This window comes from Saccopteryx bilineata, chromosome 4 (genome assembly GCF_036850765.1).
Source record: "Saccopteryx bilineata isolate mSacBil1 chromosome 4, mSacBil1_pri_phased_curated, whole genome shotgun sequence".
NCBI classification, from domain to species: domain Eukaryota; kingdom Metazoa; phylum Chordata; class Mammalia; order Chiroptera; family Emballonuridae; genus Saccopteryx; species Saccopteryx bilineata.
Genome location: NC_089493.1, coordinates 265,840,788 through 265,866,124, shown reverse-complemented (window position 1 = coordinate 265,866,124; position 25,337 = coordinate 265,840,788). Strand labels below are relative to the sequence as shown.

General features: G+C 47.8%; 1 protein-coding gene across 2 annotated transcripts in view; it reads right to left on the bottom strand.

Annotated features, from left to right (window-relative positions):
* HIP1 (huntingtin interacting protein 1) overlaps window positions 1–25,337 on the bottom strand; it is a 159,038-nt gene that overhangs the window by 46,258 nt on the left and 87,443 nt on the right. For both annotated transcript variants that reach the window (XM_066274525.1, XM_066274526.1), the window contains exon 2: window positions 2,791–2,854. In XM_066274525.1, coding sequence (XP_066130622.1) covers window positions 2,791–2,854 — 64 coding nt within the window. The remainder of the gene's footprint in view (window positions 1–2,790; window positions 2,855–25,337) is intronic.

Here is a 25,337-nt window from a genome sequence, read left to right as displayed (position 1 = left end):
GTGTCTTTTTCTAATTTGCACAAGTGATCTCTGGGCCGGCAGTGGTCCTGGTTTGCCTAGAGCAGGAAGATCATTTGGTTGGCTCCTCCTCCATCAGCACCTGACTCCTCCCCATTAGGCACTCTGCTCTGGCCCTGAAAGTAGCAGTCTTTGTTTCAAATGTTTTTTCCCGAAACTTAAAAAGACTCTGACACCCCAACTCTTTTATAGATGTGCCTGGCCTCATTCAGGGGTGCCTTCATCCCTGGGGTCACTTATTCCCAAGATACAATTCCGAACAGTACCCATTACCCAGGAACCACCTGCCATGTGTGTGATAAATGTCCATCTGGTATCACAGCCTTTCAAGTTAGCGCTCCAGCCCTCTGTGATTAGTGAGCCCTTAGTGGAATGAGTAGAGGATGCCTATGCTGCTTTTCTAATTGTCTGCTTAAACAGGCCTCACACACCCAATAACTGGGTACCATCAACTCCAAGCACAGCTCTTTCCTGGGAGCTTCAGGTTCCTCATGAAGACTCAGGTTAGAATCAGGGCGTCATTTAGGACAGAAAAACCTGCCTCAGGTCACAAACCATATGACTCACCCAGACACATGTTGTTTTGCTTCTAGGTTAGAAGGTATTATAAAGTTCCTTCCCTAGACTGAAATATGCATTTTGAGAGGGGTGGGCTTGACCACAGACTTTTGGGTCTGGAAGCTGAAATCAGGTTTTGTTCTTGGAGTGCTTTTCTGAAATAATGTATGTTTTCACCTAAAATACAGTCCCTTGTACTAGAAAAAGAGGGGGAGGCAGCACCCTTCCCTCTCATGTGATGACTTCTCCTACTGACGGTGGTTACTTTACCTGAGAGCAGTTTGCTGTAACAGAAGCAGGAGCAGGTGTGGAGTTGGCTGAACATCCTGATTTCGAAAGAGGCAAGAAGACCATTCTGACCTTTGATTTTATAAGCATTTTAATGCACCTGTTATGTGTCAGGCACTGTAAAGGGCACTCAGAGATATAAAGAAAAATAAGATAAATAAAACAAGTCCCTGGTCCTTCAGAAGTAGATACCATGGTGGTGGTGAAGGGGGAACCTGTTCATCAGTTAGGCACCTGGGATAAACAGATGTCTCAACAGCATTTATGAAATCAGAAGCATCAGGGTGGCTGATGCTCTTTAAAAGAATCGATAAAGAATAAGTGTTTTGTGGTGTCATTAACTAGGCTTTAAAACCCCACTGTAAGTGGTTGATCTTTTCAACATTCATCTACCACCTAGAAATTGAGAATCAGAGAGAAGCACAGAACGTTACAGCTGGAGCATGAGACCTTTGAAATCTTCAACCAACTCTTTTATCTGACAAAGGAACTAAGGCTCATGGAGGCCCCACTGGGTCCAGGGCAAGCCAGAGAGCTCCAGAGTTAGGGTCCTGGACCCTCTCCCCAGCATCCCTTCCTCACCCAGGTGGCCTCCCTGGAGGGGTGTGATGTGGCCTTGCTACTGTACTCTTGGTCCTCTCTGTGCCAGTCCACATCCAGAGGAGCACACTGGCCTGTGACAACTGTCTCTTACTTCATATCTGGCATCAGGCTGATCACAAATCCTTAGCAGGTACAGGTGAGGGCCAGGTGATTCTGAGAAAATCAATGTGCTTTTCTTGGTTTGGTGTTCTTGCCTCAGTAAAGCAAAGGGATCATACCGTTCTGGGAATAAAAGGGCTAGGTCTAGCTCACTCACTTTCAGGCAGGCTTCTGGGGTACCAGGGAGAGCTTCTAGCCCCCATCACACAGCAAAGCCCTAATTCCAACCAAAGCATCTTCCCGCTAAAGATAAGCTGTTTTCACTCCAGTGAAGAGCAGCACATGCTGTTGGCAACATTTCCCGAGGAATGCCAGTTTGGGGCATCTAACCTAGAGTCCCCTTCAGGGGCTGCGGTGGGATGTCATCAAGACACACTGTTCAGGACTGACTGGCTGTGGTGCCAGAGGAGCCGTCCATCCCAGACAGAGCCCAGCCTACACCTGCTCCGACCGGTGCCCTGCTTTGTCCCTGACAAAGACAAAGGCTCAGCCACAGGACAGCCCTTCCTTGAGTCTCTGGGGATTCAGCCCTCCAGCTCCTGGGCTCTCTCTCTCAGGGGCAGACCCCCAGGGATCCACCAGCCAGAGTGCTGCCTGCTCTTCTCTCCAAAGCCGCAGACCCATGGTAGGGTCACCCAGGGTCTCTGCCAACTCAGCTTGGTAAAAACCTTGAAGTCACCGATTCCCTAAATCACCTTGAGGTCCCTGACTTCTCCCCTCTGGGTGACGATGAATCCCTGCATTGGCTTGAGGCTGATCATTGTAGACAAGATCTTTGTTTTGCTTTTGTGCTCAGAGAAGTGGAGATGATCATGTCCCCAGTGGGGTGGTCAGAGTGGCCCTACAGGCAAAGCGCAGGACCTGCAGGGCTTTGTACAGGTGAAAATCCCGCTGGTGCCCCAGGTACCTCAGGGAAAGTAATTTCAAAGGACTTGGCAGTTCTGGAAAGCTGGAGTCCTGGGAAGGGAGTAAGGTCTTTGGTAAGCTCGAAGGACTGGGCTAGGTGGCCACTCTGGTGCCTTCCTCCCTGACGGGCCTTGGTCTCTGAGAGAACTGGTCTCTGGGGCTAGCTTCTGCCAACCGACACTGATCAAACCCTGCAGAGTCCTGGCCTGCGTGGGGGTTCCCTTTCCTGCAGCTGAGCAAGAACACTTCACCCTGACCCCAGTCCCCACAATTTGATCCTCTCAGGGCCGGTTTTCCAAGCAACATCCAAAAGGATATTTCTGGCGTGTTTCTCCTTTACAGCCACTTCCTGCGTATTAATGGCCTTATTGATGCTGACAGTCTGAAAAACAAGAGGGAGGGGGAGGGGAAGGGAGGATGAGATGAATAAGCTTCTGAGAGTGGCTGAGACCCTCCCAGGGGCCCGCCCCTTTCTCCCCCTCCAATGACTCCTCTCTGCTCTTCCTCTCTGGGGCTCTCCGCAGACCCTCCTGCCCCACTGTCCCAGTGCAGGGCCCCCAGCGGGAAGCAGAGGTGGGCAGCGCTCCCAGGCCAGCTGGTCCAGGCTGTCCTAAGGCAGCAGGCTTTGCTGCCTGGCATTGGCTGTGCCCAGCTGCTGCGCCCGCCTGCCACTCATTCACTTGGCACAACAACATGGCAATTAAAGCCTGCACAAAGGGATGCTTTTTCATCCCCCAGGGAAACATTATTCCTCTGGGAGCAGGAGGAAGAGGCACTGAGATCAGGGAGCTACTGTGGCCCAAAGACCATCCAGCCGTCCCTTTCTCACCTCTAGAACCTTCCCCAGAGCCGTCCTGGGCTGCTCCAGGTCTCTCATCTCGTTTTCCCACTCTTGGGCACTTCCCAGCTCCTAACCAAATTCCCTTTTATTTCTTTACTTACATCAAAGGGCATTAAAAATACATAGTCCTTTCCAGTTATTTTAAGATTCATAACTTTTTAATTTAGCAAAGCATGCATACATGTAGCTATAACTTACAAAAACACATACACAGGATCCTATCATGTAGGCTGTTTTTTTAAGTATAGGTTTTTCCTTTTTCTGTTTTGTCCACAGACATCATTCTATCCCAATCCATGTTAACAACCTGTTATGCATCCTACACACACACACACACACACACACACACACACACACACACACTCACCCCTACATACCAGAGGGGCGACTTTTGACACTGTTCTATAAAAATTAGACTGTCATGTACAGACTTTTCTACATTTTGCTTTTCTCTTTTGAGAATATCTCATGAAAAATTCACCAAGTGAAATGGCAAAACTCTAGTTCATTCTTTAAAAAGACAACATCATATTCCATGGTGTGGGTGGATGTGATTTATACAGGCATTCCTCTGTTGGAAGGCAATTTATTTCCAGTTGTTTGTTTGTTTTTTACCCACTATAAACTATTTTAGTAAACATTCTTATACATACACCCTTATTAATTAATGCTTTTATTTCCAATGGATAGATTTCTAGGAATGAGATTACTAGGTCAAAGTTGTTTTTCTTTAATTTTTCACTATAGAAAAATCCAAACACAGATATGTAAGAAGACTAGTCTAATAGGCCCTAATATTGTCAGTCCCCAGAGTCAACCTTTATAAACTTTTAGCCACATGCTTCTTTATTGATGAGGAGTGGCAAAGATTTTCTGTAAAGAGTCAGTTTTTTAGGCTTTGCAGGCTACACGGTCTCTACTACAACTGTCCAACTCTGCTGCTGTAGAGCAAAAGCAGCCCCAGAGATACTAAAAAATATATATATATATCCAAATGAGTGTAGCTGCGTTCCAATAAAACTTTATTTAAAAACCGGGCCATGGTCTGGATTTGGCTGTGCATGTAGAGTGCTGACCCTTGCTTTTTATACCATTAGCCACTGACCCCTTGCTCCCTGGATTATCTGAAGTAAATTTCTAGGAATTATATCATTTTAACAGTAAATATTTAGTACGAACTTCTAAGAAAAAAAGAAAGGACTCTAAAAATTAACCATAATAATCATTGTTAAAGACAATTCCTTATATCATCAACACATTTCCCTATTATACCAAAACAAAAAAGCTTTCTTTCAGTCGTTTGAATCAGGATCCAAATAAGGTTGCCATCTTGCTTTCTAAAAAGGCACTAACAATTCACCTTTCCACCAACAATGTACAAAAAGAAATCCCTAAAACAATAGGAGTTGTTGGTCTCATGGGTGACATTTCATTACTACATTAATTTGTATTTCCTGGACTTATATGTTATGATTGTTTGCCTTATATAGTTAAGTATGTCCATCTTATCTTTTAACTTCTCTGCTTACTTAAGGTTTCATCTACCCCTGGTAGACTCTTACATTTTCTTCTAAGTATTTTTTTTCACATTTGAGACTTTACCTAGAAAAAATACATACATACATAATATATATGTACATATATGTGTATATACAGTATAAAATAGGCTATATGTAGGCTTTACCAAGATTCGTTCCTTTTATATAATGTTTAGATTTGTGTTAATCCTCTTTTCCACATATTTTCTTCTCTCTACCAAACTCAACTCTTTAACATAGTACAAGTTCTGTTGTGGGTAGAATTTTGTCTCTCCACCACCCCCACAAAATAAAAAAAAGGTATGTTCAAGTCCCAATTCTTCGATACCTATGAATGTGATCTCATTTGGAAACAGGGTCTTTGCAGATGTAATCAGTTAAAATGAGGTCATACTAGATTAGGGTGGGCCCTAAATCCAATATGATGGGTGTCCTCATAAGAAGGGCATGTGAATAAAAAATAATATTGAATCAAACTGTAATTGGAAAGTAAAAAAATAATAATGAAGGCTGGTAGGCGATGGTGCAGTAGATAGAACAATGACCCAGAACACTGAGGCCCCTGGTTCGAAACCCAGGTCTCTGGCTTGGGCGTGGCTCATGGGCTTGAGCATGGGCTTGCCAGCTTGAGCGCAGGGTTGCTGGCTTGAGTGTGGGATTATGACAAGGCTTGATTCTCCCCCTCCCCGACCCTGGTCAAGGCACATATGAGTAGCAATCAATGAACAACTAACAGTGAAGCAACTAAGAGTTGATGCTTCTCACCTCTCTCCTCCCTCACTCTCCCTTCCTGTCTCTCTCTCTAAAAAGAAAAAAAAAATTAGTTAAAAAAAAGTATATATATATATATATACTTTATAAAGTGTATATATATATATGTATATATACTTTAAAAAAAAAGTGTGTGTGTGTGTGTGTGTGTGTGTGTGTGTGTGTGTATATATATATATATATAAAGGCCATGTGAAGACCCAGGGACACAGAGACTCAAAGGGAGAAGAAAGTCATGTGAAGATGGAGGCAGGGATTTAAGTGATGTGTTTACAAGCCAAGGAGCAACAAGGATGACTGCAACCCCCAGAAGCTAGGAGGGGCCTGGAAGGATTCTTCCCTGGAGCCTTCAGAGGGAGGATGACTTTGCTGACACCTTGATTTTGGACTCTAGCCTCCCACACTGTGAGAGAATACAGTTTTGTTGTTTTAAGCCACCCAGTGTGTGGTAATTTGCTATGGCAGCCCCAGGAGACTAAACAGGGTCCTTTCCCCGTCAGACTGGGTCCTCCCGGGGACATGATGTACAGATGCTTCCCTCCCTCTTCCCTACAGCACACAACATGGGGCTACATGAGAGATGTCACAAGAGAGAAGTAAAAACTTTATTCCCCAAATACCTCCCAGTGAAGCAGTTCACATGTCCTGTGCAGGCTGAGTGCTTCCAGCTTCCCCTTAACAAATCCTTACTTACTTGGTCCTAGTTTCTCAGTTTTAGCCCATCCCAGGCCAATCACTTTCCTGTGCATTTCCTTAGGTGACTTACAGAGGTTAAGACTATGTTTCCCCCCCGGCTCCAGAACAATGAAGGAATCCTGGCTACAGACAGAGCTCTAGGCAAAGTCACCACCTTTGCTGAGCCCTTAAAGGTTGCCTGCATTTCATAAGAAATTCTAAGAGACCTAAACATGTAAAATGACATCAAGAGACCTAAATCCAGTAAGGTGCTGAACTGGATGTAGTTAAGTTCTAGGGCAGCGGTTCTCAACCTGTGGGTCGCAACTCCAGTGGGGATCGTGTGTTTTGGTTGTTCGACCCCCACTGGGGTCGCGACCCACAGGTTGAGAACCGCTGTTCTAGGGGGTCAGTGGAGATGTAGTACAGGCTACAGAGAAGAGAAACCCATGTCGGTGGGAAATGCTAGAAGCCACATCAGGGCCTTGAGGGATGCCCTAAGCTGGGTGGGGTTTAGACTTCTTCCTCAAATATTTGTTTATACTGATCAATCAAGTGCCCATACTTGTGGTCATTATAAGCTTTGCTTGCAAAAAATGAAAATACTTAAAATTCCTTTAAGCAACATAAAATACCATGAGTTTCTATCTATAGACAGTGTGTATACATCTGAAAATTGGAAATATTCTGTGTTCTAAATGTTCTTTTTTTAAAAAAATATTTTATTTATTCATTTTAGAGAGGAGAGAAGAGGAGAGAGGGAGAGAGAGAGAAAGGGGGGAGGAGCAGAAAGCATCAACTCCTATTTGTGCCTTGACCAGGCAAGCTCAGGGTTTTGAACCAGTGACCTCAACGTTCCAGGTCGATGCTTTATCCACTGTGCTACCACAGGTCAGGCCAATGTGTTCTAAATGTTTAAGGAGGGAGATATCCTCTGAGATGGTGATGCTGCCCACGGAAGACTTCTTAGAGGAAGAGAGGGATAACCTGTCCCAGGTACCGTCCCTGCAATTTACCTACTTCCTTTATTCATGCAGAATGCAAACGTGGGCACTTAGAATTATGTGCAGAAAGGCTAAGTTACTTGCCCAAGGTCACACTATTTACTTCCAACTGTGGTCGACCGGATCTGCAAGCCCTGCCTGGACCATGGAGGGCTTGCGGGCCGGTCTAGGGCAGGGACATGGAGAGCAGGCCCTCCGGGGAGAGGAAGCACAAGGAAAGGCAGCAGAGTTGGAAAGGTCTGGAGCAGCAGGCCGGTCAGGTTAGAGGGCGGCGTCTGAAAGGGAGGTGGCGTTGGGTGTGGAAAGCCAGTGGGCAGGGATACAGAAGGAGCCAGAGGAAGGCTGGCCAGCAGCACTGTGAGCCTGGAGGTGGGGAGTTGAAGGAGGAAGCTATTAACAGCAGACAGAAGTGACAGAATAAAGGCCTCAACCAAAATGATGGAAGTGAAAATGTTAAAAAGCCTATATTAGATGGACGATAAAATGAATTTCAGTAGGATTGGCCTATAGGAGCTCCCACTTAAAGAGGACACAGCAGAGGGAAGCACCCAAGATGCCGCAGAGGTTTTGAACCTAGACAAGTGGGAGAATGGAAACAGGGCTTCTCAGGCTGCGGAGACATTGTGAGCAAAGGACAGCGAGGCCAGGAGGATTTGGGGCGAGAGAGAATGAGAAAGTGCACCAGCAGCAGCAGTGCTCACAGCCATCAAGATAACGGCAGCTAATGAGTGCTTACCACCGGGCCCTGTGCTAATAAGCAATTTGTATAAATTATCTCATTCAAGTCTTGTAACTCTACATCCTAAGAGTAGGAGAGCATTACTACTACCCAGCTCCATTTTACACATATAAACCAAGGCTTAGAGAGGCTAAGCAAATTGCTGGGACTCAGCCCCGCAGTGTGGCCTTGTGACTCAGGCACTGGATCATGACCCCAACACTAGACCAGCCCTCCATGCCACAGAAACATAGTCAGAATCCGAACGATTTCCACAGACTGAAAAATGAGTTAAACTTCACAAGATGCAATCTCCAGTAGGTGTAAAGGAACTTTCCTACCTTTAGATCTAAACTCACTGGAACAGGGCAGAGATGCCTCAGAACAGCACTTGTGAAAACAACTGAGGTGTTTTATTTGGCTGCTAACTTGATATGAGCAACATTTTGATATGGTTAATTAAAATGCAAGTCTGAGACTTGATGTATTAAAACGAGTACAGTGTTCAAAATGGGGGAAGGGTGGCATTTCAGTTCACTATGCAAATCAACTCACATGTGAAAACACTATTCAGTGTTAGACTTCATAGAGGGAAAAATGACAAACTAGACCACTTCTAAAAGAAAGTGACCTGGACTGGGATGGATGTAGCATCTGAAGGAAACTTAGAGGAATACTAATATTCCAAAGGGTGCTCATGTGAAAGAGGAGTAACTCCAGACACAATAGAACCCAGACCAGTGGGTACAACCACAGGCAGGCCACTTCTGGATAAACTTAAAGGTATCTCATGAAAGAAAGACTTCCCATTAAAAGCGTATATGCAGAAGGGAGGCAACCTCTGCTCAGGGTTATTGTGAAAGAGACTGACCAGCTCAGACCGGATGAGATGACTTCTAGGTCCCTTACCATTTTTAGACTCTGTAATGGCCTCAGATGATGGAGGGCTTTGGATATCAGGGCAGGAAACTGTGACTTGATGGATAATAAGGAGCCACAGAAGGTTGAGCAAGGGAGGGTCCTAATACAAACACCCCTTCATCCTCCTGAGTGTGAGGAGTTGCTGCTTCAGTGCCCTGATGAAAGGAAGTATGGAACAACTTCCATGTATTGATAGATGTTCAGAGTCACAGTCCCTGCATGAGTTCAATAAACTGACAAAGGGCCTAGCAGACAACCCATCCACAAGTCCTGCCTGCCCTTGTCAGGCCTGCCTCAAACCCTTCCGTTGCAGCCCTGACAGGCTCACAGGAGTGCCCACTTAATGCAGCCAACGTGCCTGAAGTTCTCCAACCAACACTGCCCCAAGTAGGGCTCCCAGGAGGCAGAGTCCAGCCCGCAACGGTAGGCCCACTGCCCGGTTTCTGTGGCAAGGCATTCTGGGTTCAGAGGCAGGGCTGAGCCTCAGCATTCTGGTCTCGTAAAGATAGACTGTGGGTTCTCCAGGACCCTTGGAAAGTCAGCCCTTGCGACATTTCCACGGCAGAAGTTCCAGGCTATGGCAGGTTCCTACACTTGTGTAATACTTGGTGTCTGGGATTCCGCTCCATGTGACACACTCCTCCACTGCCTTCTTCATTCCAAATCCCTTCCTGTCTTCCCAGCACACAACACCAGATTATACCTTCCTTTGGACTTGCCAGGCCACTCTGGCCAATAACATTCTCATTTCTTCTTCTTCTTCTTCTTCTTTTTTTGTTCATTTTTCTGAAGCTGGAAACGGGGAGGCAGTCAGACTCCTGCATGTGCCCAACCGGGATCCACCCGGCATGCCCACCAGGGGGCGATGCTCTGCCCATCTGGGGCGTCTCTCTGTTGCATCCAGAGCCATTCTAGCACCTGAGGCAGAGGCCACAGAGCCATCCTCAGTGCCCGGGCCATCTTTGCTCCAATGGAGCCTTGGCTGCGGGAAGGGAAGAGAGAGACAGAGAGAAAGGAGAGGGGGAGGGGTGGAGAAGCAGATGGGCACTTCTCCTGAGTGCCCTGGCCGGGAATCGAACCCGGGACTCCTGCACGCCAGGCCGACGCTCTACCGCTAAGCCAACCGGCCAGGGCTCTTCTTTTTTTTGAATTCCTATTTCTCTTCATGACTTTGACACTTACTATGTTATATTGTCTTACTTCCCCAGCCAGAGGGCCCACAGTTGTTAAGGCAGGGCGTACAGCCTCAACAAATCATTAAGGACTGCTTACTCCCCTGCCTATTGAGAACCAGGTACGTGATTCACAGTCTCTTGAGAAAATCTGCTTCCTTTCCCTCCCCTCCCCAGACTCTCTCTGAAGGGAATAATTGGGTTTTGAACTGGGCAATGCCTGGGGGCCCTGCCAGGGCAGAGGGTGGGAAGTTCAGGGCTTCATTTCTCACCTCCGGTGGAGGTTAGAGAACATCCTCTCAGAACAGGCTGTTTTCCAGATTTCCCTGGAGTCACACGGGACCTAAGACCATGCAGTGTCCCCCTGAAAGAGCAGCATTGTATACCACTTCCTGACCCAGCTGGCCCTTGTGTCCCAAGCTGGTTCCGGAGAGCCAATTATCAGCAGGCACCACAGGAAGGGTGGCTTTCTCCCAGCCTCCCTCGCCCCCCCCCCCCGCCTCCACCCTCCGCTCCCTCAGCTAGGCCACAGTCAATGGAAAACCCATGGGCCTTGCTTCTGTGGGGAGCAGGCCTGAGCCTGGCCTGCGGGGTCCAGCTGGGCACTGTCTGGTCACGCACACAGCTCTTGGCAGGGGCCCAGTACTTGGGTTTCCAAGGCCAAGCTGGCTCCCAAAGGCCCAGTGGCAAAGGCTCCCTGGCAGGGACAGTCACAGACAACGTGCCCGCGTGGGGGTGGAAGGTCTTGAAGCAAGGGATGGAAAGGCTCGTGGCCCAGACCAAGCAAAGGAATATCTGAGACCAGGCAGGGCAGAGGGGAAAGAAGAAAATAAGATAGAAGGGAGACAGAAAGAAATAAAGAGTTGGGGGAAAGGAGGCTTTTCTCAGCAGAAGTGTGAGTGGCCACCACCAACAGCGTCAGCAATAACTGCCCAGTTAGGGGGCTGAGCACTGGGAACCAGTGACACAGTGTCCCTCACCTCCTCAGGTTTGGAAGCTCGAGGTAAACAGATAAGGGAGGTGGCCCTGTTAACACTGTGATTTGGTCTAGGCTCTCCTCCGCCTCCCACCCCCAAGCTGCACCCTTCAAAGGCTTCCAGAGTCCATGAGCCAGGCTCAGCCAACATGGGGCTGAAAGAATCCTTTTCCCAAGGGCCTAATCCTCTGGGCTGTCACCTCTGTCTGGGGAGGAACAGGGATGACAGTGAGGGAGGGTGGAGTGGGATTCAGGGAGAGGTGAACGCAGAAGGCTGCTGCGGCGTGTCACAGTAAAGGTGAAACACCACGCTGGGAGACGATGACAGAGTTTGGAAGCAAGTCGAGATCACGGGAGCCTCAGGAGAAGCAGCAAGCGAGCACAGAACTGGGTGCCTTCAGCACTGAGTGGGACTCCCCTGGCCTGGCCTGAGACACTTGGAAGCTGGAGTCCAACAGCAAGTCTTTTTAACTCTTCCCTTGAGCAGAAGTAACGACGGAGAGCAACCCCAGTTGTCAGCAGATCGGCGGTAGCAGTGGCAGCAGCAGAGACTCTGCCTCCTCCTGGCCAGTGCACTCGGGCATTGGCTCTGGTCCTCCCCTGGGCCCTGGAGAGCAGGGATCGACTCCCATTCTGAGTCAAGGTGCCCAAAGTAGCACAGGCAGGTGGAGCCATGATTCAAACCAAGGTGCCGGCCTCCACACCAAGCTTCCTTCAGTAACGCCCAGCAGTCCGACACACTAGTCAACACCACCCACCTATCTGCCTCACTTTCTACCGCAGGATGCTGGTCCCTAGATCTCTATCTAACTTATACTCACTCCTTAGTGATCTCAACTAGGCCCGTGGTTTGAACACTTAACTCCTGCCAGCACACCCACTTACCCAGCTACTCCTCTCCCATTCTCCCTAGAAGTCATCCTTGACGGGTGCCTTGGCCTCAACGCTCCCCTCCGACCCATCAGTCATGCTGTCCTTTCCACCCCCAGACCTCTCTGCTTCTCTTCATCTCCTCTGCCTCCACTCAAGCCCAAACCACTGAAACAGCCTCCCAAATGGACTGGGCCTCCCCCAGCTGCTCTCCACCCAGCTGTCAGAGTGATCTTTTCAAACCACTCATGAGATCACACCACCTGCTCAGGGCCCTACACCACATGTGGAATGAAGTCTGCTCTCCCACGAGGCTGTGCATGGGAACCAACGCCCATTCTCCCTCCCACTCATTATACCCAACCACATTGGCTGCCTCTTTGTTCCCCACACATTTTTTACTCTCTGTCTCTGATGCTCCTTATGCCAGGAAGAATCCCCCCCACCCCGTTCTTTACAAGGCTAGATTTTCCTCCTTCTTCAAGCTGTTCAAATACCACCCCCTAGGCAGCCTCTCTAATCTAAAGCATCTCTCCACACCATGCCCTGCACTCTTTATCACAACTCACAACCACCCTTGTTATTTCCTGTAGCAGTCCTTATCACAACCTGAAATTCCCTTGTTTGTGCATTCGCTAGTTTTCGGTCTCCCACTAGACAGTGAGCTAGTGAGGGCAGGGCCTCTGGCTCTGTGCCTGATGCAATGGGCAGGGATGAAGCAGGGGCTGCTCTGCTCAGTCCTCTCTGTGCCGACACCCTCAGCAGCACTGATACCTTGTCTGCTCCACTCCTCTATTCTGTCCTTCCTCATCACATTTTCTTTCCTTCCCAATTGAAACTTACTGATATTTAACTATAAGCAAACTTTACTGATGCTATCCAGCTATTATTTATTCCATGTCTTTTATACTTAGGAAACTCCATATAATTAAATACTGACTCATTTGCATGTTTTTATAAAAGGTATTTTCTAAGGGTTGAATTGTATGCCCCCCCAAATTCATATGTTGAAGCCCTATCCTCAGTGTGATGGTATTTGAAGATGGGCCTTTTGGGAGGTACTCAGTTTAGGTTTAGATGAGGTCATGAGGACGGGGCCCTCATGACAAGATTAGTGCCCTTATAAAAAGAAACACCAAAAAGTGCTTACTTTCTCTTTTTCTCTACAAGAAGGTGGCTGTCTAAAAGTCATGAACAGAGCCCTCACTGGGGCTCTGAATTAGCCAGCACCTTGATCTTGGACTTCTCAGCCTCCACAATTGTGAGAAATAAATTCCTGTTGTTTAAGCCACCCAGCCTATAGTATTTTATTATGGCAGCCTGAACAGATTAAGATAGTATTTTTTTTTACTGTATTTTGTGTGCCTTATCTGCTTTATAAACTGGGGACCACTGACATTACAATCACATCTTCACTTTTCTTCCCATTGGAAAGCCCCCAACCACTCTCTGGCTTCTGGATAGGTGGTTATTAACCAACTGTCTGGGTCACAATGATTTCAAAGGGTTTAGCAAAAAGAAAGGCACTATTCTGAAGTCTGATAATCCAGAGGAGAAGATGGAGTAAGAAGTGTTGAGAAGATTAAAAGGTCAATCATGTCTGCAATCAGCAAGGTATACAATCCTGTATTGGCAGGAGGGTGGCCAGGACTGTAATGCACCTGGAACAGCTGAAGAAATAAGAATGTTCAAAGTGGAAAACATTGGTGGAAGCAACCCAAGTGGCCATCCACATAGGAATAGATAAACAAAACCTGGTCTACTCGCACAGTGAAATATTATTCAGCCTTAAAAGTAGGGCTATTCTGACACATGCCACAACATGGATGAACCTTGAGGACATTATGCTAAGTGAAATAAGTTAGGCACAAAAGGACACATACTGTCTGATTCCACTTATATGAGATACCTATGACAGTCAAATTCAGAGAGACAGGTAAAATCCTGGGTATTAGGGGCAGGTAAGGGGGGATTGGAGAGCTACTGTTTAATAGATACAGAGTTTCAGTTTGGGAAGATGAAAAAGGGCTGGAGATGGATGGTGGTGATGGTTACACAAACAATGCAAATGTATTCAGTGCCACTCAAGAGTGATTAAAATGGTAAGTTTTATGGTTGGTATATTTTACCACCCCCACACAAAAAGGCGTAAGGAACTGATAAGAGCCATAAGAGGGATGAACCTCAAAAACATAATGCTAAGTGAAAGAAGCCAGGCACAAAATGTCACACAGTGTAGGGTTCCATTTATGTGAAATATGCCGAGTAGGCAAACCCACAGAGACAGAAAGCAGCCTGCTGGTTGCCAGGTTCTGGCAAGAGGGGGCCTGAGGAGTGACTGCTTGGTGGGTGTGAGGTTTCTGTTTGGGGTGATGAAAATGTCCTGAAACTAGGTAGTTGTGATGGCTGCACATCACTGTCAATGCACTAAGTGCTACTGAATTATACACTTTAAATTGGTTAAGATGGTGAATTTTACATTATGTGTCGAGTAAATTTTAAGAGAAGGTGGAAAACACTGAAGAATTGTGATTCTGATCAAACGCCTTCTCTGCGCAGGGCAGGACCACCATCTACGCTGTACGACTGTGTGCTACACAATTCCAGATGGCCCTTTCACAGACTGGGAAGGGCAAGCTTATCCCCGGACCAGCTGCCCAGTTGCGTGACGCTGCGTTAGGTGCTGCCGGAGAGCGTACAGGTGAAGGAAGTGGATCTTGTCGTCGGAGTCAAGTGTTTATAGGGAGATAAAGACCATCCTCCTTTCTCTTCCTGTTCTTTCCATCCTTCTGGTCTGACTATGCAATTTCAGAAGTACTTTATGAAAACAGAAACCAGTGTGAGTGCACAAGTTACTGATGCCTACTTACATCTACCTACACACTGATGAAGAGTATCAGAAAGCTAAAGGCGACAGGAGACAAGGCTTCCAAACACCGGGCAGGGCATCCTAAAGGGCTACCATGTTACATGAAAAGCAAAAGAACAAGGAAGGAATGGGCATGCTGCTTTTAGCCGGCCGTGCAGTGTTGATGATCAGCTCCTGTTTTCCCTCTGTCTTTTCTGTCTGCAATGATCTTTGGACTGAAAAAAGGCAGACAGAGCATTAACAGAGAAAACCCCAGGTGAGTCAGAGAATCTCCAGTGCTGAGGGAGCCCAGGCCTCTGACGCGGATGAGTGACATACAGGGGGTAAGAGAGCGAGCGAAGGGGGTGCTCAGACAGTCTCAGGGATCACGGCGGGGTTATGAGGAGTGGGAGCGCTACCCAAAGATCGGATATGGGTCAGGACGGTCGTATTTTACCAGACGAGAAGGTAAAACTCCACACATTACCCATGAGACATTTCCCAAAAAGAAAAGGTGGCCCCAAGCACCTGGGGCCAACACTTATGTGTTCATGGAAACAAGTCACACGATACTGACCTTGTTTCCTTGTTAGGCTCTAGGCGAGAGTTTCAGGAAAACCAAGTGGACATGATGCGTCTGCATTTCTATCATCAAGGCATTAAAGTCTCTTATCATATCTTATAAACGAGGATGAGACAAGAGAGGCTCTCAAGGGGTCACAAACTACTTACCGCCTGCCAGCCAAATCTGGCCTGCAGCCTGCTTGTGGGAGGCATATGAGCTAAGATTGGTTTTTACATTTATAAAGGGAAGAGGAGGAGGAGGAGAGGAGGAAGCAACCACAGGTAGCCACAAAGCCAGAAACATTTACTATCTGGCCCTTTGCAGAAAACGTTTGCCTACCTCCGGGCTAGGCAGGGAGGTCCACGAGGATGGATGTCCACACTTACAGGTGTTGATTATTGGCTACCATTACCTTGGGGGTAAGGTGTGCTAATGCCCACAGCCTGTGTTTTTGTCCCTGTGTTTGCCAGTGAAGGAATATGGAAGGCACAGGGGTCGATCTAACTCAGGGGTCCCCAAACTACAGCCTGCAGGCCACATGCGGCCCCCTGAGGCCATTTATCCGTCCCCCGCCACACTTCTGGAAGGGCACCTCTTTCATTGGTGGTCATTGAGAGGAGCATAGTTCCCATTGAAATATTGGTCAGTTTGTTGATTTAAATTTACTTGTTCTTTATTTTAAATATTGTATTTGTTCCCGTTTTGTTTTTTTACTTTAAAATAAGATATGTGCAGTGTGCATAGGAATTTGTTCATAGTTTTTTTTATAGTCCGGCCCTCCAACGGTCTGAGGGACAGTGAACTGGCCCCCTGTGTAAAAAGTTTGGGGACCCCTAATCTAACTGATGTCAGGGCAACAGCAAATGCATCTGGAGGGCAGTGGTAGAGTATGACCATGGGTGATACCAACAGAAACAGAACATACCGGGCCCAAATCAAACTGCTTATGGCTGAAGAGCAGCCTAGGCGTAGAGGGCTGAACTTATTCCCCATGAGTTTTCAGTAAGTTCATTAACAGTATGAGGTGGTCACTAGAATAAATTTAAGAAAGCTAATTTCATTTTGAGCAACATCAAGAGAATTACCTGATCTAGAACAAGAGCGAATCCTTGGTTTTACAGCTTTCAACCACACTTGATCACTGATTCATCCCACCACGTGCCAGAGATTCTGCTGAGCACCCCAGTCTAAGAGGAACACAGATAAACTGGGCATGTGCAAAGGAAACCAACTATGAGGTAAACCACAGAAGGCCACATAAGAGAACAGAAATCAGGGACAGTGGTGGTGGGAGGAGTGATGGGGAAGAAAGGGCGCAGGGCTTCAAACACCTCAGTTCCCAACACCTGAGAAATGGAAGCCTTCAGGGCAAGAACAGGACCCTTGAGTGGGAATTAAAAGGAGTCAAGTTCTGTAATTATCATCTCCCCAAACTGGAATCAATTCCAGTGTCCTTCAACTTGGGGACAGAACAATGAGCAGAGGTACAGCCATACCATGAAAAGCTATTCAGCAATAAAAGGGAACAAACTGCTGATCACACTGAAATGGATAAATCTTAAAAGTATTAGGTCAAGTGAAAGAAGCCAGATTCAAAAGGCCACACACTACATGATTCCATTTTTATGACATTCTGAAGAAGTTAGAAGAACTACAGGTATACAAATTAAAAAAAACAGGCCCTGGCTAGTTGGCTCAGCGGTAGAGCGTTGGCCCAGCATATGGAAGTCCTGGGTTTGATTCCCGGTCAAGGCACAAAGGAGAAGCGCCCATCTGCTTCTCTACCCTTTCCCCTCTCCTTCCTCTCGATCTCTCTCTTCCCCTCCTGAAGCCAAGGCTCTACTGGAGCAAAGTTGGCCTGGGTGCCGAGGATGGCTCTATGGCCTCTGCCTCAGGAGCTAGAATGACTTGGGCCACAATGGAGAAACACCCCAGATGGGCAGAGCATTGTTCCCTGCTGGGCATGCCGGGTGGATCCTGGTCAGGCGCATGCGGGAGTCTGTCTGACTGCCTCCCCGCTTCTAACTTCAGAAAAGTACCAAAAAAAAACCCCTGCCAACCCCCCCCCCCAGATCAAGCCCTGGCTGGGTAGCTCAGTTGGCTACAGCATTGTCCTGATACGCCAAGGTTGCAGGTTTGATCCCCAGTCAGGGCACATATAAGACTCAACCAATGAGTGCATAAATAAGTTGTACAATAAACCAGTGTTTCTCTCTCTCTCTCTCATAGCAATAAATAAAAAAAAAACAAAAAACAAATAACAGATCAATGGTTGCCAAGGCAGAGGTTGTAGAAAGGGTCACTACAAAGGGACATGAGGGAATTATGGGTGGTGATAGAACTACTCTAAATCCTGACTGTGAGGAGGTTACCTAATTGTATGTGACTGTCAAAACTCACAAAACTGGCCTGACCGGTGGTGGCACAGCATTGACTTGGAATGCTGAGGTTGCTGGTCGCTGGCATGAAAAGTCCAAGGCCACTGGCTTTAGCAAGGGGACACTGGCTCACCACGGTCAAGGCACATACAAAAAGCAATCAAAGTACAAGTGAAGTGAAAGCAACTACGAATTGATTCTTCTCACCCTCTCTCTGCCTTCCTGCCCCTCTCTTAAAAAACAAACAAAAACACCTCACAGAACTGTACATTAACAATGGTGAATTTTGTTGTATAGAAATTATATTTCAATAAACCTGGCTTTAAAAATAAAGAAAGCAGGTTTAGTGAGAACTGGGCAAGACTTTGGAAGGTAGGCATTGGCGCCTCTCCTGGGGCAGAGGTGTTCAGTCTTCCGAGGAGTGTTTACACAGGATGGTTTCTAAGGCCCTCTCAACCCCCTGGTCCCACAGTTCTGGAAGGGAGGGGGAGAACTGGGGACCGAGCCGAGGAAAAGCAGCTGGCAAGGCTGGAGGGGAATCAAGGGGGTGGGGTTATGTCTCTCAGTGAAGAAAGTGTTTCAGTTCAGAGGGAGCTGTCAACTGAGTCAAATCTCGCTGAAGGGGCAGGGGAGATGAGATGAGGACTGAGAATTACTCACTGCATATGGCAAGGACGTCATTGGTGACCCGGGCAAGAGCTGCTCTGGGTGAATGATGGAGAAGGCAAAAGGCTGTGTGGAGAGGGGTAAGAGAGAGCAGGAGGAGAGGAGTGGGAGACAGTCTGGACAGAATGGACGTCCCTTTCCTCCCAGTGCCTGGAGCTCAGCGGTGGGGCTCTTGGACCATGAACAGCTCCTCATCTCTTACCTTCCCTCTAGGACCTCGCACTGGTGTCTGCAGTAGAATTGCAGCTCCACAGCTGGCTCTCCTTCCCCAGACAGGGTCAGGTAGACAGTGAGTACAGACAAGCATGGGACCTTTCCAGATTGGGAGCAGAGGGACTGCAAAGGCTGTCTTTTTTGCCAGAGGCAGATTCCCATCTTTCCTTCTCTGAAAATGAACCAGATGTTCATCAACCCCTAGAAAAGTACTCTCTCTTACTATTTAACAAGACCCCTCTCCCATTTGCCTCTCATCACCAGTCCCAAGGCTCCTCTGATTCTGTGGGGGACAAAGTGGGAGAACAGCCTCCACCCTTGAACTGGTCCTCCGTATACTCTCAAACCTCCGAGAGGCATTCTGGGGCCAACCACGTCCCCATGCTGTCACGCATCCCTCATGCTCTTGTTTTCTCTGCTACTACACTGGAAGACACCCCTTCCCTGGCAACTCCCTATAACCAAAGCTCTCCAGAACTTTTGCTAGAGACTCTGAATCAGATCATTCGGCACAGGGCAACCGGTCATAGAGAGGCGGACCCCATCGTGACTCCTCCCCACCTAGAGAAGAAGAAATCGTGACTCCTCCCCACCTGGAGAAGAAGAAATCGTGACTCCTCCCAACCTGGAGAAGAGGACAATAAGCTCAGTCTCCCTGCCCTCATTTAGCATCACAGCTGCCTAAGAGCCCTCCAGCCAGGTCATCCTGTCATTTCCTTAGAGGCAAAGATCACCATATCCCTTGTACTTTCATCCCCACCTAAAAACCCATGCCTATGTCACCAACCGACTTGAGCAGTCCTCCTTCTCATGTGGGTCTTGCAGCCACTCTTTTCTCCTGCACAACCAGCTGCCTCTCCCACATGAGAACCTTTACAACAACCCTTAGGGTTCCCAGGGAGGCCTTCAGAAAGCCTCGGACTGTATGGCACAAGGGTTAGGTACTTAGACACCAGGCCGCATAGAAGAGAAGAAGCTGGCCACTCTCCCTTCTCCTCCACTTGCAGGGGGCCATGGCTTCAGAAGGGCATGCTCTCCCATACAGTTCTGCTTTTCTTTTCACAGAGGAAGACTCAGTCTGCTTCCCTAGGAACTGGAATTGTAAGGCTAAGTTCACAGGTGATGCACTGAGAACACTTTAGGGTCACTTTCTGGGCAAATCACTCTGCCTAGGAACTCAGGCCTTCTGCAGTGTCCTTGCCTACCAGATACACAGCTGGTCTAGAAGAGCTGAAACCCTGCGCTGTGCCTTTGTCCAAACTACCAGCACTGCTTAACTTCCTCTCTCCCCTCTACTGCATCCTCCACCACCCTCCACCTTCCAGATTTTTAACCGTGAAAGTAGTTTTGTCTCTTCTCTGCCTGACTGACAAGTGGTCCTGGGCACAGGAAGCACCCATTCTCGGGCTCTGTGCCTCTCCCAGAGCCCCACTCCTGACAGTGTCTCCGTCGGTCAAATGAACGAGTCAGGAAGCACTTGCCACATCCAGACAATGCCGGGCCTGCGCTCCGCTCTCCCAAACAGCCCTCAGATCTCCTTTTGCTCTTTTTCTGCAGCAAACACCCTCAGCTTATACCCACATTACTGTAAAACTAGCCCTTTACCTCTAGTCTCCACCACAATTGACCCCAAATAAAGCAGCAAGAATAACTTTCCTCATGAGTCCTCCCAGCTGAGAAATCTCAAGTGGCTCTTGACCTTGTGAATTCCAAACCCTCCAAACAGGGGAAGCTTCGGCATCACCTCACTGCTTCAGCTGCAGTTCTCGCTTCAGAGGGTGGTCTTCACGCGACTGTGATCCAATTTTCATGAAATAAATAGAATCCCATTTTACACAATGGGATGGCAATGTGAAGATATCTTATTTGACTCTAGCAAATAATTCTATAATGTTCAGCGTTCCTAATATACAGGTTTGGCTCATTCTAAGATGGCAATACCAAGTTTGCTTGAATAACAATGACAATAGCATTTCTCGTTTTAGTTTAGCCCCTCACAATCTTTGAGGAGCTGTCATATGCACTGTCTTCCTATGCTGAGAAAACCTAGTGAGGGAGGCAGGGCATACTTCGTAGATGAACAAGTGGGCGCAGAGAGGACAGCCATAGCACAGCCGATCCGCCTTCCTCGGTCAGGCACACAGTCCCAGGGGTCTCAAACTCGTGGCCCACCCACCAATTTTGTGTGGTCCGCAGACTGGCCCGCAGACTAATCCACGAAGTTTGATTAGTCTGCGGGCCACACAAAATTGGTGGGCGGGCCGCGAGTTTGAGACCCCTGGACCGAACGCTTAGCCAAAGCCAGCTTGTTTCCTAAACCTCTCCTCTGACCTCAACATACCAGTTGCCTTAAAGGCAATTTTCTCTCTACCTTATAACATGTCCAACTTACAGATGCTACAATCTCTTGGTCTGGTGAGAACAAAAAGGAGAAAAGTTTTTCAGAAAACCTAGAGTGGGTACCTAAAGAAGACCTAAGGCCAAACAGACTCCCGGCAAGTGAACCTTTTACTGTTGTCAAGAAAGCAGGATCTGGTCTTAGTTGCTCGCACTCGTCCCACTGAACTCTTAATCCCCATTGTGTTCTCCCGAGGGACCCATTGCAGTCTGAAGGGAGACAGAGGTTGTGTGATGGGACTGTGAAGCCCAAGGTCATTATGGGCACTCTGGAGAAGACCTGAACAAAACTCCGTCAGGCAGTGGCCACAGGACCCTGCTCTCCTCTAAGATACCAGCAGGGTAGGTGATGTCACCGACAGGGGGATCTAAACCCTGAACTCTGGCCCCCAGACAAGTCAGTCCTGTAATAGTCTGTGGGCAGATTTACACTGGCCACCTGCAAAGCCCCAAAGGTATGCTCGTCCAGCCTCATCAACGCTGCAGAGTGTAGGCTCGGATGGGTAAATAGGACATGGTTGTTGCTCTGATTAGTGGTTCTCAAGGCCGGCTGTGCATGAATATCACCTGAGCACCTAACCCTGTGCCCCCATAGCATTCCCACACCCCTAACAGGTTCCTTTGCTCCACCCCCAGACTGGATTCATTTTGTCTGGAAAGGAACCATTGCTCATCGCATTCTAATTCTGGACATGTTACAAAGACATTCTATGTCAGCGCCTAAGGGAAAAAAACTCAGCTATAGGAAAAGCAGGAATAAAGAGGAAAAAGAGAAAGGGAATAATGAAGACAGTGGAAAAATGGAAAATGAGATTTTTCTCAGCTCAGACCAACATACATTGATATAAGTAAATACAAATTTGGGGAGAAGGGGTATGAATTGACACTAAGGACAAATTAGGAGATTATTACTCATTTTATAAAAAAATTTGGCATCAGATTCCTTTAAATAGCAATCTCTGCTAGTACATTTAAAATAGGATTCCATTTACAGAAGTGTGATTTATAAAAAAAAAAACACCTACATCTGTTATATAGGCTTAGAAAATAGCTCTCCTTCTGTGTAGTCTGGCCAACTATAGAACTGGCCCAGTACAGACGGTCACCTATTTTCTTCTTAAAGATACCCAGCCCTGTTCTCTATCACCTATTTCTATGTTTTACTCGATTGTGGTTAATAGGTTCTTAAGGGCATTCAAATCTCTTTTGGTCTTCCCTAAATTCTGGGAACACTGCTCTGGGTTCTTTTTAGCCTCACTCATTCATTCAACACATATTTGCTGAAGGCCTAGCATGCACTAGCACTACTCTAGGAATGCAGCTGTGAACAAAAAACAGGCCTCTGGCACCATGCATCTTGGGAGAGCGAGAGTAAGAAAATAAATAAGATATATATATGGCCCCTGGCAGGTTGGCTCAGTGGTAGAGCGTTGGCCTGGCGTGCAGAAGTCCCGGGTTCGATTCCTGGCCAGGGCACACAGGAGAAGCGCGCATCTGCTTTCCACCCCTCTCCCTCTCCTTCCTCTCTGTCTCTCTCTTCCCCTCCCGCAGCCAAGGCTCCATTGGAGCAAGGATGGCCCGGGCGCTGGGGATGGCTCCTTGGCCTCTGCCCCAGGCGCTAGAGTGGCTCTGGTCGCAACAGAGCGACGCCCCAGAGGGACAGAGCATCGCCCCCTGGTGGGCAGAGCGTCGCCCCTGGTGGGCGTGCCAGATGGATCCCGGTCGGGCGCATGCGGGAGAGTCTGTCTGACTGTCTCTCCCCGTTTCCAGCTTCAGAAAAATACAAAAAAAAAAGAAAAGATATATATATAACTCATGAGATGGCAACAGGTGCTATGGAGAAAAAAGTCTGACTATGGAGCTGGGCTTACTGAGCTGGTGTTACAACCTAATACAGAGTCATCAGGGAAGGCGGTACTACTAGAAGGTGACAGAGGGACCATTTGAAAGTGATGAGGAAGCAAGCCGGCACCCAGGAGCTCCAGGCACAGCCTACCAGGCAGGTAACAAGGAACACCTAAAGGTTAAGCGTGGCTGGAGCCAGGATCCCCGAGGTGGGAGTGGCCAAGTCAAAGGGGCTTGTGGACCACTATCACTGGGAGGTTTTGAACAAAGGGGTGACACAATCTGACTCACTTTTTAAAGAGGGTCCTTCTGGCTGCTATGCTGAGAAGAGACTGCAGGGGCCAGCATGGAAGCAGGGAGGACAATTAAGATGCTGCTGCCTTGATTCAGGCCAGAGATGATGCAGCTCAGATCAGGCTAGTGACAGTGGAGGTGCCAAGACGTGGTCGCATACATTTTGAAGGTAGAGCACACAGGACTTGCTGATGTTATGGACGTGAGAATGTGATGTTATGGAAGGAGTCAAGGATATTTGCCAGCTCAGCTAGCGGGACTGAATGGCCATTACCAAATGGAGAGAACCATGGAAGGAGTTGGTTGTTTGGGGCGGGGCAGATAGTAGCTTGTTTTCAGACATGTCCAATGTGAGATATTCAAATGGAGCCATGAGGCCCTGGCCGGGTGGTACAGTGGATGGTCTTGGGTTCAATTGATCCCCAGGGTCTCGGGTTCAAGCCCCAGGCAGGGTCCATATGAGAAGGAATCAGTAAGTGCACAACTAAATGGAACAGCTAAGTGGAACAATGAGTTGATGCTTCTCTCTCTCAAGTTAAGACAATAATTTGAGAGAAAGAAAGAAAGAAAGAAAGAAGAAAAAATTTAAAAAATGGAGCCATGAAAGAGCAGTGTGATGTACAAGACTGGAACTGGACAGGCTCAGGCCTCTTCCAGGGAGTTATCAGGATACACAGGTGGGTTTTATGAAAGTAAGTTCACCAAGGAGTGAGTGCAGATGAAAAATCTGGGGGCACTTGAGGACACCTAACAGTCAAGAAAAAGAGATAATGAGTACTAGAAACAGAAAAGAAACATCCCATGAGGTAGGAGGAAACCAGGAGTGTGGCATCCTGGAAACCAAATGAAGAAATGAATTTCAGCCCCAGATGTGTAGCTCAGTTGGTTAGAGCATCGTCTTGATACACGAAGGTTGCAGGTTCACTTCCCAGACACGGCACCAACAAGAATCAACCCATGAATGCATGGATAAATGAAACAACAGATAGATGTCTCCCTTTCTCTCCTTCTCTCCCCGCTCCTTCCTCTCTCTCTAAAATAAATAAAATTTAGAAAAAGAAATGAATTTCGCCTAGAAGTAACCAATTGTTAAATGCTGCCAACAGATCAAGCAAGATACGCGCTGGAAACGGACCATGAGACTGAACTTCGTGGTGGCCTTTACCAGGGCTTTCTGGCCGAGAAGGCGGGAGAACCTGACAAGGGGTTCCTGAGAGAAAGGGGAGGAGGGGAGTTGGAGGGAGCAAGAGCTGAGAAGAAGGCAAGGGCTAGTTTCCCTCTTTTAAACGGGAAGATTATAACTTGTTTGTCCACGTGTAAGGGGAAAGAAGAGAGGGCCGCTGGAATGGGGACGGAGTCCAGTGCACATCAGGAGGCAGCCACCTGTTAAGAGTCACAGGTCAGGTCACAGAGTGTGGACACAGGTGTAGGCAGACGTGCAAGCTTTCTCAGGATTGTGTCTCATCTCATTTCACAGAGAAACAGGCCATGAGCTGAGAGTGAGGGTGGGAGAGGAGGTGGCACGAAGTATCGTTTAGGAAAGTGGTGCGCTGCGAGGACCAGGAGAGGCCCAGGCCTGCCAGGGAGCAGCGCTAAAGGCCTGTTCCACTGCAACCTAAGAAATTAAGCCAGCCTTGCGGAGGCGGCAGCCTCTCCCCCCCCCCCAACCCCCTCATCTCATCTCTTCCACTTTCCCTCACACTAACTCTTCTCTTTCTTATTGCCCATCCAGCTTTGAAACTGACTGAACCTTGATGGAATCAATACTCAGACATACTTGGTCATTTTGATGTCCTTCCTCTTCAATGAGGCCTTTTAGAAAGGAGAGATGGAATTGGGAGGACAGGCCCAGGGACGTGGCAATAGACGTGTGTGTTGGGGAGAGCAGGGTGGGGGTGGGGGCAGGAGTCTGGGGGAAGCAGAGGAAGTATAAGGCAAAATATCCAGACTCCCTCTCAGTTCTCTCAGCTTGCTTCCCTCTCCCTCCACCACCCCCTTCCTTTTGGATTTCAATTTCTTTATCTAAAACACAGACTGAATAGTCTCCACCTCACTGTGTTCAGGCTCTCATTCTCTAATTCAATTAACCTCTCCTGACCTGTAATAGATCCCTGATTCATTTGCACACATTATTTCATTTAACCCTTCCAAGTAACACTGGGACTTGCTAACT